Below are 12,562 nucleotides of genomic sequence, written 5' to 3' on the forward strand. Positions count from 1 at the left end.
TTGGCTCCTAAACTTTCACTGTATTTCTTTATTATTTTGATTCACAGATTAAAATGATGGTAATATCAATAATTTTGTTAATTTGATGCATCTAAGACTATAATGCATAAATATTAAAGAGAAAAATAAGTTTTTTTGGTAGATATTGCATTTTGAGCCTTCTTTATAAGTTACTTCCCCAATAATGTTTACCTGTTACTTAGAAGTTTCAAGTCTTATTCAGGCTGGACAAGACCTGGGCAGGTCCTAGCCCAAACATCTGCCTAAAGCACAGAGAACTGTGGGATGAGCCCTGGGGTCTCAGAGCTTTAGCCAGGTCTTGCAAACCTCCCTGAATGCAGATCTCACAGCCTCTCTGGGAAACCTCTTTCAATACCCTCCTAATTAATTTTTCCCTATTTCTGATTGAAACCTTCATCATTTCAAGACTGTTGCCTCTTGTACTCCCACTGTGCACTCTGTGGTGCACCATGCTCTGCCTTTTTGACAAACACCTCTCAGCAGCTGTTGGGTTGCCCCAGGGCTGTCCCCTCTCCAGGCAGGGGAGCCCAGTCCCACCAGACTCATTTCACAGGGCAGGTGCTGCATGTCCTGGAGACCCTGTGCTGACCCTCTCTGCTCTGCCAGCTCCAGCCTTGAGCAGTGCTGCAGGTGCTGTCTAGTGAGTGATGAGTAAAAGGGAATTGTCCCTTCCCTTGCTCTCTTGGCAATGCTTCTGTTGACACAGCTTGAGATGCTCTTGGCCTTTATGGCTTTCTAGGATCCACCAGTGGCTCATGTTCAGCCTTTGGTCCCCAGGCCCTTCTGAGCTCAGCAGAGGGTTTAGTTCATTCTTAGGTAGCATTTTGCCTTGGTCCTTTCCAATTTCAAGAGGCCCCTCAGTACCCTTTTCTGCAGCCTGTCTGGGTTGTGGTGAGGGGCAGTCCTTCTCTCAAACCTGCTTTTTGGTGTTTGAAACCCTGACAAGGGCACACTCTGTCTTCTCCAGGTCACACTGAAACTGTCTAGGCCTTTGTATCTACAGGAATGGGAAATGACCAAAATGAAATTTTATCTTTTCCATGTCATGAGACACACAATATTTCTCCTTAAGATATAACCAAACTAAGAGTCTGTTAAGAGCTGAAATATTTGTGCAGCTGTACAGCATTCAGCCAGAAATATTAATTACAGATGTAAGATACTTATTTTTCTTGGGAGTGTTTTCATATTTGGTTTGTAATGAGGCAGCATCCAGGAGAAGAAAAAGCTTTTTTTTTTTTTTTAAATGGTGTCTTTCTTGCCAATATATAATTTTTAAGCAGTAAGTGTTGATTACAATATTGCTATCAAACCATGTTTTTGTCACCATCTTTCAAACTAAAGCTTCTAACCAAGAGGAGTGAGGTTTGGGGCAGCCTCCCAGTCAGAGCTGTGGGAAAGGAAAACTCAATGGGTTTAAGAGTTAGACAAGTCTGCAGATTTGTGCTTCAACCTGCTGTGGAAGGAAACAATTGGGATTAACTACTATAGATTCCTTTCTTCTGTTCCCTTTAATGAGAGAAAAAATAAAACCAATTCAGTAGGAACACATTAGTGCAGGTACTAAAACATTCAGTAAGAAGCACAAAATGCTATAAATGATAACCTCTTTCAAAATTTTACAAACATCCTTTAACACTCTGCATGATTGTAGGGACTGTATCTCTTAATAAGTTTTATGGGAAACCACTTGTCATAATTAAACTCCTTTATTGCTAAAAAACCTCTTCTTTACTTCATTGGTCTGAGTAGAAAGTGAGTGGAGAAAGAGAGGCCAAAGGGAGCTGGGGGATAGCAGGCACTGTTAAAACTGGATTTAAAGTTTGTCCATTCTTGTTTCATATTGAAATGGGTCATCTTTTATTTCAAGTATTTATATTACATTAATGCTGTTACACTCCTCTATTGATCTTATAATTTCAGTTTTCTGCTTGTAAAAATGTATGTGGATTCTCTTTTTGTCTGAAGGAGAGTATCTCCCTCTTCACAGGCATCCCCATCAGGCAGTTACAAAGATTCTTTCTGTGGATAGTTGGACAGGGAGCTTTGTACTGTACCTGTGTTTTTATTTCTGCAAACAACTTCAGAAAATGACCCCATTCAGGAAGTAACAGTATTGAAATTGCAACACACATTAAAGATGGACACTTTATGACATAAAGCTAATATGACTCTTACAGGTTTTTTAACCTAATAGGCTCAAATACTATTACATATACATACATAGCCGTGGAATGTGTTTGGCTTTTATGGTCCTAATACATACAAAGATGAATACTTACTGTATTTGATTTCCTAACAGAAGAATGTCTGGAAAAGAAAGAATAATAAACAAAACATTTAATTATGATAAAATAAAAATCACTTTGAGTACATCATCAGTGATGATTACATCTTGACAAGGGGGAAGGATTTTGCTACTGCTAGAGAAGTTCAGAGGCTGGTTATTTTTTACATGAATTATTATCAGGAGAATTATCTTGGACCTCCTTAAAAAAAAATAGCATCCACTGAATTCATTATGGCAAAAGACAACTTTGTTAAGGATTTATACTGGAAGGAGGGGAAAAAGAGGAGTATCAGCTTCAACACTTTTCATCTCATGCCAGAAAGTCTTATTACACATGTTAGAGTCAGCTATAAATGGAAGTTCTGTAAAGACTGAAGAATTTAAAAAATGAAACATTCACAGAGCTGAAATTGAGAGTGTAGGGGAAAGGAGGTGCAAAACAGGGAAAGATGGGTAGAGAGTGTTCCTCATGGCCCTGCTTAAATAGGTGTTAAGGTATTTTTCTGCCTTCTCCTGATATGCCTGATCATCCTTTCCTGGAAGGAAATATTCTCCTTCCAAAAAAATGGACAAGGTATTGAGTCTGACAAATTTTGTTAGATGTTTTGGTTATGATGAAAGCTTATGGCAGCTTTTAGTAGCTTGTATCTCTTAATAAAAGAGACAGGGTACCAGAATTTACAAGCTATTTAGCAACATAAGGTGTGAATAAGCATCTAGTAGTTTTTGGAAGGCTCTGAGATTTAGTCCCTGTTTAGCCTGTCTCCTGGACTGAAAAAAATATGACAGTGAGGTATTTTGCTAAATCAGTCAGAAGGCAAAATTAAGATCTGGTATAGGAAAACCTGGGAGCTATTTTTCAACAGTGACAAGGGCTCTCTTCCTCATGTCTGTGTTGAAAACATCAATCAGCATGGAGGCCTGAGGCAAGAAATTTGGAAATTATCTGTATTATTCAAGAAGGCTAGGAGAAAGGAGAGGAACTGTTTTGCTTTGGATAGTTGTTTTTGTGTTAGTTTCTTCAATTTGTTAGCTTGGTCTCCAGGGCCATTACTTAAGTGTGTGAAAGCTCATATTCAGGATATTCTGGGTGTGTGGTAAAGTTCCATGACATTAAAGATGTGCTTGCAGGGCTGGCCTCCACCTCCAAGGGACATGGCCCTTGCATGGCTTGCTTACCACAGGCATATGGAAGTTTCAATCACATCAGAGCTTCTAATACACATTCCAGGATCTTGCACTTCTCTATTTTTTAATAAAGCTATTTTTTGGAGTGTATAAATAATGATGTGTTAAATTTTATAAGTCTTCCAATTTTTATTGGAAAACAAGACTTGCACTCCTAAATCACATCTATGGTTGGACAGCTTTGCTTTCAGTCTAGAAAAAGGGCTGTGAGATGTGGTGCCATACTGCTTCCCTTCTGTTTTCTCCTTACAAAGCTGTAACTGGACTGAGGATGGGTGAGAAATATTTTGAGTGAAGTGCTTGCAGCAAATTTGTCAAGTGCCTTCCCCAGATATTGTGTTGTCTTAGTCTGTTCTACTTCTGTTTTACTCATGTAATAAAAACCCCTAGTACAATAGCCATGACATGTATTTACATTACAGAATTTGGCTTTATAATAGGACCTTTTAAATCAAAGTGCTCTGCACACTGATATCTGCTGGCAGCATGGATTATAACATTTATCAAAAAGCTTTCAATCTGTGCTGCCCTATCAAGGGAGGAGATCAGTTGTGGGATTTGGAACTTTGCAGCTCTGTCTGGTCTTGCATCTGAATATGAAGCTACTTCATATTAATAAAATGTCTTAGCAAACAACATATTTTGGAACCTAAGCCATGAAAAAATTTAAGCACCATTCAGGAAAAAAACACAACCTCAATGACCCATAATTAGAGCTCACTCATTAAATACATACTTTAAGCCAAAGATTATTTTCTTGATTTGTAAGCTTATTTTTTACCCAAAGGATTTGAAGTGACCTCTGTAAAATGAAGCAAAATTCCATCCTGATGAGCTGAAATTGAAATAATTTAAGGGAGGATGGACAAGATTGACACAGCTTCTGGCTGCTCTAGGAGTCATTTGAGCATCATAACCTCTGGATTTGTGTCATTCCTGTTCCCAGCATGAGTCCAACACTGTCCCCTGTTATGAATGTGAATTTTGGTCACACAGCAGGCACACATCTGCTTGTGTGGCAGTGAGCAGTGTGTTCATGCTCATCTGACCAGGTATGTGTTGTGTGGAAAAAGCACCCAGACTCCTAACCTGGCACAAGCATGTGCTGGGTCATACAGCTGGGCACGAGTCTTAGTGCTTCAGGTGCTCCTCCTCACTGCCCTGTCAGGATGCTGAATGCCCACGGGTGTTGTGTGGCTGAGGAGTGCAAAATGGAAAGGGCAAGAAGTGATTTGTAGCTTGGATTCATTGGTCCCATGGGCTGAAGCCAGACTTCTGCCTACAGATGAGTCATTTCTTTTGCTGCATGTAATGTCTTTGGGATGTGGAGTGAGTTTCTGTATCTCTGGTGCAATCAGTGTGTTTCCCCATCACTTGATTCACTAACTGTGCTGAGTAAATAGCATTTTTTTACTTTAAAGTGGTTGCAAGACCTCTAAATATTATGAAGGAAAAAAATTTTAAATGAAGTGTTCATGAAAGTTTTGTCTGTTTTTCTACTCCTTTACCATTATTTTGTAATTTCTTTTTTTAAAAAAATGCCAGTGTCACGTTACACTAAATACCACTTCTCTCAATTATTCACAGCTGTCTAAAGAATAACTTTCTTAAGCAAAAGCAGAGGTGTGACAGAAGTAAAATTTTGTGGTTTGAGCAGGGAGAGTGTTTTGATTCTCAGGGAATGAAGCTGAGGAATGCACTGTACCTTGTGACTTCTGCTGATATTGGAAAGGTGGGATCCCGGCTGAGCGTGTTCCTCTTGTGTAAGACCTGGCTGCTTATTCTTGGCTCTGGAGGAAGGGGCTGATACTGCTTTGGCAGCATCTTCAGAGGCCTAGAGAAGTCAAAAGAGACCTTAAAGAGCTATTAGGGAAAAAAGGAGGAGGTGCAGGGACTGTGTTTTAAGCACAAGTTCTAGAAGTAAGAGACTGGAATTTTCTGAGAGTATTTCCATGTATTTGTGCTGAGCCAAGCTCAAATCCAGGAGCTCTTCAGGGCCCTTCAACAGCAACAGCAATGTTGGATAATATTCTACATTTGCAAGACATTACTGCTCTGTGCTGTGTGCCACTAACTAGTGCTCTTGTGTGCCAAGTACAGCTCTGCAGTGTGGATATTTCCAGTTGGGTATGGCTGTGTGTATGCTCCACTGAACACAATCCACTTTCAGACATAGAGGAAAAAATGTTCTTCATCCCAGAAAACTCAAAGGTGTCATGGGCCTGGTGTTTTCTGAGGGATGTGGGCATGCCCTGTCTGTGCTCTGAGAGCAGGCAGGCACAGCCCAGCTCCAGCTGGAAGCTGTGGCACAGAGAGGTTGGCTGGACAAGACTGGAGGTGCATCCAAGGTGCCTGGCAGAGCTGCCTGCAGTGCTGGGCTCCTGGGGAGGGAGCCTTGTGTGTCTGCACACTGCATACTCAAATTAAGTCAAGTGAGAGAATTAAGATCCATTCTGGCTACTGTAATACAAACAGAAACAAATTTTTGAAATTTTGCAGAATACTGGGTTGAGAATGCTCTTATTCCTGCACTAATACGGTTTTGAATTTGTGAAGTTTTACTGCCCTTTTATGCTATTTCATATTTTTTAGAGTCAAATCTAAATATGTGATCCTAATCATATTTTAAAATTCTTTTTATCTTTTAGGGCAGTCAGTGTAGGCATGGAGAAATAAACTTGCCACCATTCCTAGATGACCTTTTGAAAGTATTTTTAAATTATAGCAGTTATTATCTGAGTTTGACCAAATCAAGAAGTGATTAATTTTTATTTGTGGGCATATCATAGAAAAAATATATTTGTGGAATAGGGCTTGGTCTATCTTCTGTGGGAGTAATGGAAATATTCCAGTTATTTCCATACATGATTTAGATGTGTAGCAAAAAAAAAAAAAAAAGGCAAATTGATTTAAGTGAGAATGAAGTCAATATTATCACAGTGAACAGAGCCTAAGGCACCAATACAATTGGTGGAATATTTTTTTTCCCCAGCAATTTATACCTGGGTTGAACCAGATTCAATATTTCTAGGCTTTTGACTTGTCTGTAGGCACAGCCAAGTTGGTTTTGAAGATGCAGGCCTGAGCTCCTGCTATGAATGCTTAGAGCTCGTGTTTTGTTCTCCCTAATTCCATATCAGAGCCTGTTAAGTCCAAAGAGAGGCAGCAGGGAAAGGATGCTGGCTCACTTTCAGCCACCTCATTACCATGAGCAGCACAGATGGATGTGAGCACTCATTAGCACTGAGTTCCCCGGGGAGCACAGGTAAGAGATCTCTGATGTGATCTTACCGTGGGGGAGGTGTTGGCTCCTGGAAAAGAAAGGAAACAAAAATCTCTGTAAGCTTCTTCCCCCCCTTAGTTTACCTGAGAGAAATGTGGGGAATTTAGATTAAGAGTCAAAGGGTTTATGTGCTCTACAGCACAGAACATCATTCTGTAACATGGTATTTTAAAATCACTGAGGAATAAAAGACATCCTCATGTGAATGCAAGTGAGGTAATGTAGACAGGAGTTCTCTTTTCCTTTGGCTAGTGCTAGCAAAATGGCAGCCTGCTTTTAAAAATCTATTAAATGGCAAAATAACCAGTAAAAAATTGAATTGATGAGAGATTCTGCTTACCGGGTATCCATGTATTTTCATTCTTCCTCCTAAGAATAATTACAAATAATTATTAGTAGAGTGCTACCCAGTAATTCACAAATGAAGTTACAGCTTTATTCTGGTATTATTGTTGTTATTATGGGCAGTCCAGCCCCATTCCTTGCCTTCCCCTGGCTCTACCTCTAGAACTCTGCTCTTGCTTTCAGAATGAAACATTTGAGGGTGATATTTGTTCAGGTATTGTAAATTTAAATATTTTCCAGAGACTTTATATGCATATATATATGCTTATTGAGTTGGGGATGCATTTTTTGTCTGTTTTTATTTTTGTATAGAAATTTATAAAAATACTGAAAAGCAATGAAATCAGTTCTATTTTTTCAAATATACCAAAATATGACTTATTATTTAATTAACATCTTACTACTAAAAAAATTCTTTATTTTTGCTATATTGAAATTATTTTTCTAAGTTCTACGTGCTAAAATCCTAAATAATGCAAGGCACATGCAACAGATGTCAAGCTCTCCTTCAAATAAACCATAACAAATTGCTCTGAATAAAATAATGATACCTTAAATGTTTAACATGTCTAGAAAATACTGCTGAAAAAAAAGTCTTCTGTGCTATTTATGCCATCTTGTGGCAAGGCCACTTAATAGCACTGGGCATATGAAAAAATGTTCGGATATATTTAAAAACAGTGTAACTATTATGTAAAAATAATACTGTTCTCTATAAGCACTGTTCACTCAAGAAGTACCAAAAATTTGTATCAGTTGCATTCTGAAACACCAAAGTTTAATTTACCTTCCTGTACTGGCTTTGGTTCATGTTAACACCAGCACACATCGCATGGAGCCATGTAAATCCAACCTACTAAATCCTGGTGGAATTCAAAGCTTTAGATAAACTGCCAAACTGTCCTTGCCTACTGATTTCTGCAGATTTTGAAGCTTGCTTACTCGAATTTATCTCACTTCAGCTTTTTTCCAGGCTACATGGGGATTTGCTCACAAGAATCAATCTAACCTTTCATTTTCAACCTGTATGTGCTTACTTTCTCATCATCTGTAGGAATTACTTCTCTCTACATTTTGCATTACAGTGTGAAATAAGGGGGGGGGGGGGGGTGGGAAGCAAATGCTGTTTTACATGGAATTCTTTGAGTTATTTTTCTGGCTGGTCAAATCATAATACTTTCTAAAAATCAGCTGTTACAGCAAACACAAAAGGGTCACATTTTCTTGGCTTGGCAATTGCAATTTTTTTGACCATATTACCTTGTGTTCAAAGATTTGAAAATGGTAAGATAAAAAAATACAATTTCTTTTCAAAGACAATCATATATTTAATCCTTCAGTAGCTGACTTCATGAGGTACTGCTATAGCCAAAGTAAATGAAATGTAAAAAAGGATATAGAAACCTACTTTTAAAACAATCCTAAAACTGAGTGAAACTGTCAATCAGAGGACTATATTTGGAGACTTCATTAGGCTCTTGAAGAATAAGATTGCCTTTCTCTGATTTCACCACAAGAAACAGAACAAAAATTAAAGGTACATTTTTGACTCAAAATTAAAGGATTTTGAAGCAAATTTAGGGTTAAAGGTAAAGCAGCAGAGAAAAAAAATATTCTAGGTGAGGTACCCCACCATTTGCATATTCTGAGTAGGCCAGAACATTGTCCAAAAGCCTTTGTAAATAGTCACCCTAGGATGTAAGTCCCTAGGGGGAATTGGTAAATTTGGTATTACTAGTTAAAAATGGTTATTAGATTATGTTTTGCAATATATTAATGGAAAAACCCTGAGAAGGATAGGGAGTGAAAAGAATTATGTTATTAGAAGTAAAGCCCAGTGGGGATCTTGCACGCTTTTGGTGAAAAAGTTCAGGAGACATTGGCTCCCTGCCCCTTATATCCTTACAACATAGCAAAAAGGAAAATCTGGTTTTTAAACTGAAGGGCCTTTTTTTTCTCCCCTTGTAGGAGCAGACAACTCCTGAGATAAAATTTATCTCCTTCTGTAAATAATTACTTCAGTGTTAGAGAGTTGAAAGAGTATTGCAAAATGTGCAGGATGATTGTTTTGGAAAGCAGCTGCTGTTCTGAAAACCGTGCCCATTCTATCACGTGTAATCTCTGCCTAGGTACAAAAGGTAATTATGGAAGTAGAAATTACTATTTCTGCTTGCAGAAATGGGTGGATTTTTTTTTAATTATACCTCTTACATTTGGCACTGTTCTCCCCTCCGGATCAAATGTGTGAATCTGTTAATAAACCAAAAGAAAGATGTGATGTTAGCCATCATTCTAGAAGCTATGGCCAGTAGAAAGGGTGCTGCTCCTGGCTGGGATGCCTCTAGGTCCCAGCAGAAGCCCAGCAGCCAAGGAGTGAAAGCAAGAGATGAGGGCATCCGTGCAAAGCGAAACAGGAACAGCTCACAGGAACTTGGGCTGCCTGGTGCACATGAATGTGATGTGGCTAAGACTTTAAATAGACTGCACTTTGGGGGATATTACAGAAAAGGGGAAATCTGTTTGTGAATAAGGTTTAGTATCTTTACTTACAGCTGAGTGTTGAGGCGGCTGAGATGGGCTCTCACTCGTTGGGGAAGTGGTACCTGAAGGCCTTAAGCACCGTGTATCTGCAAAAGAGGAAGAAAAATCAAGCCTGAGTAATTCGGTAATATAATGTTTGAAAAAGGAGACGTTTCAATGTTCAAAATGTGTTTTTCAGGTCAGGTCTCATCATTTATATAGCTTTTTTTTTTTTTTTTCCAGAACTTAACAACCATTGTAGCAGCTCTATTGAGAACACGAGCATGATCCTGGTAATAGCTTTATGGTTAATGTCACCAGTGTGGGTATAAATAAAAGCCTTCATAAGCTGGTAAACAGTTAAGGCAGACATGTGACCTTAACTGTGGTTAGATTACCGAATTTGTTTTTCATTTCAACCTTTACTCTTGGCAATGCTGTCATGTTGTTCTGGTTTTGTGAGGGTTGTAGGGGTTTTATTCTCTAGGTAGTATTTTAATTTTTACTTTAGCTTTTAATAAAAAACTGCATCCCTGGCCATCAAAAAGAAATGCTCAGGTTGTGTGCTAACATGTGTTTTTCAGTCATTAATTTTACATCTCAAGGGCACTTGTATTTATCTAGAAAAGATGGCAAAAATTTTAGCATTGAATTTACCCTTTTGAAAAATATTTTCAGTTCTTTCTTCGCTCCTGTATCTTGCCACATTATAGTTACTGGGCATAATACATAGGCAAAAAGCAGCTTTTTGTTTAATGTGTTTTACCTTAAATCACACAACAAAAACTATGTCTTTTGGCTAGTTCAGGACAATCTTACATAAACAACAAAAGATGCTGACTTCTAAATGAAAGTTTCTACTACTAACCAAGATAAAAACTGTATTTGGAATTCACTTCAGGTTTCCAAATAAAAAGGACAAATTAGTCTTGGAACATAATGTAGAATATCTGGTTGTTCAGACTGATTGTGGTCCTTTCACACACTGATGAATTTACTCACTTTAAAAGCCATCTATTTGTTCAGACATCAAACAAACTCCCACAAAAATGAGTAGAAAATGTGTTTGCTGAGTTTGATGTGAACTGGAGCAAGCTGTCTGGTTTATGGTTTCCAGTCTTTCTCATCTAGGACTCCCCCCATTTTCTAAAACTGTTTAAAACCTCTCGAGTGTTTACATTGGATTGGTGCAATGCACAGCTAGGATGACATTTCACTGCCATAAATGGGATATTAATTGGTTCTGTATGTTTAGGCATTAAATGTGACTTAGAATATCTTTAGTAAACCAAAAGGTGATTAATGCAGCTACCTTACAAAGTTAAGAATGCTTGAGAAATACACTCACAGTAATTGCTTATTACTGCTATTTAAAGCATCAGAGAACTCCTTTAGAAAGGATACTACATTATCATCTGGAGGAAAGTATGGTGTGTTCTTTAATGTTTTCCATCTTAAAGTTTTCTAAGCTTAAATAGCAGTGAGATTTTCTGAAATGGCTGTGGGTTTGATCAGCCATTTTTTTGCACATTCCATGTGAAATGGGATAATAGAATTTATCCCGTGAAGGTAATATTAAAATTAAAGAGCAATGTGTAATTATTAATTTAGTATAATCTAATTAAAATCAAGATAACTGTTGAATATGAAGAAGCAGACAAAGCTCTTCCCATGTTTCTACCTACCAGTGTTATTTTTCAGTTGAACCATTTAATTAAAAAAAAAAAAAATCTGGACGGGAAACTCCAGGTCTGTACTGCTCCCCTACAACTCTAAGTTTTGCTCAGTTTCCCCAGACAGAAAATGTTACCTGCATATTCAGATTCTTCTAGAGGTTTGGCAGGAAGGATTCTCAAAGAATGAATGGCCTCCAGCACTGAAGAATTTACAGTCTCATACATATTGTCTTCCTCCTCAGATAGCTCAGAGGAAAGCTGGAAGTCACTCTTGCCCTTCATTGTCAAGTATTCACTCTGGATAGAAGAGGAGAAATACAGATAATACAAATAAATTTAAGTTCAAGACTGATTTCAGTGTGGAAATATATGATTGCCATAACCAGTCATTTTGGTGCATGGGAAATTTTCTGATGGAAACTGAAAGGTTGGAAAGTAGTTGAGGAAGCGTTTTGAGTGCCTAAATTTTTAATTTAGATTCATGAAGTAGCCATTTGGGAGGCAGTTTAAATGTCTGTCTGAATTTTGCCTCTCTGCTCTTGAAAATATAATGAGAGTGTTTAATTTATGACCATTGCAGACATTTGAAAGTGTATCTTTTATTATAATATTATCCGTGTGGTATTTGTATTGTACTGACTGTTTATATATGTTACTTCAAGAATATATTAACTAGCTCATCATAAATGTCACACTTCAAAATAAAAACATACAGTGTTTTGGGGAATTTGTGCTAACAAATGTGCAGTCCAACTGATTGTGATAGTGAGTATGTACTGAACAGTGGAGTCCATGGAAATATGGTGCTGAGAGTGACTCAGGATGTCTCTGGATGTGTCTTTACACTTGTACAGGTTTGCTCAAGGTTGTGTTTGGGAGTGCTGCTCCACCCTTCATCTTCACTGTTTACTCACTGAAACATAACTGCTGGCTTCCTTCAGTACAGAGCCAATATTGCTGCTGAGCAATCTCAGCTGAGGATACCCCATGCCTCTAGAAGTCATATTTTGTCACCAACAGCGACGCATCCATGCACATGGGTCTTCTTTGATGTCTCTTCTATTCTCAAATTTATTTTATTCTCAAATTTATTCCCTGACGTTTGTTTTATTCTCATTACTAATGGGGAATCAATATTTTCCTGATCTATCTTCTACCCTTCTACCCTTCTAGTTAACTGCCCTTTCAGTTCATGCTTTTTCTCTTGAGTGCTAGAATTGAAGCCAATTTGTTTTACTC

General features: G+C 38.0%; 1 protein-coding gene across 2 annotated transcripts in view; it reads right to left on the reverse strand.

Moving 5' to 3' along the window:
• CLNK (cytokine dependent hematopoietic cell linker) overlaps positions 1-12,562 on the reverse strand; it is a 30,702-nt gene that overhangs the window by 11,915 nt on the left and 6,225 nt on the right. For both annotated transcript variants that reach the window (XM_071447184.1, XM_071447183.1), the window contains 7 exons: positions 11,458-11,620; positions 9,678-9,754; positions 9,332-9,377; positions 7,123-7,151; positions 6,791-6,810; positions 5,205-5,333; positions 2,304-2,331 (listed from right to left, as the gene is read on the reverse strand). In XM_071447184.1, the coding sequence (XP_071303285.1) occupies positions 2,304-2,331; positions 5,205-5,333; positions 6,791-6,810; positions 7,123-7,151; positions 9,332-9,377; positions 9,678-9,754; positions 11,458-11,620 (492 nt within the window). The remainder of the gene's footprint in view (positions 1-2,303; positions 2,332-5,204; positions 5,334-6,790; positions 6,811-7,122; positions 7,152-9,331; positions 9,378-9,677; positions 9,755-11,457; positions 11,621-12,562) is intronic.

The sequence above is a fragment of the Agelaius tricolor genome, unplaced genomic scaffold (assembly GCF_023055355.1).
Source record: "Agelaius tricolor isolate 1412-34295 unplaced genomic scaffold, bAgeTri1.0.p SCAF_24, whole genome shotgun sequence".
Classification (NCBI taxonomy): Eukaryota; Metazoa; Chordata; class Aves; order Passeriformes; family Icteridae; genus Agelaius; species Agelaius tricolor.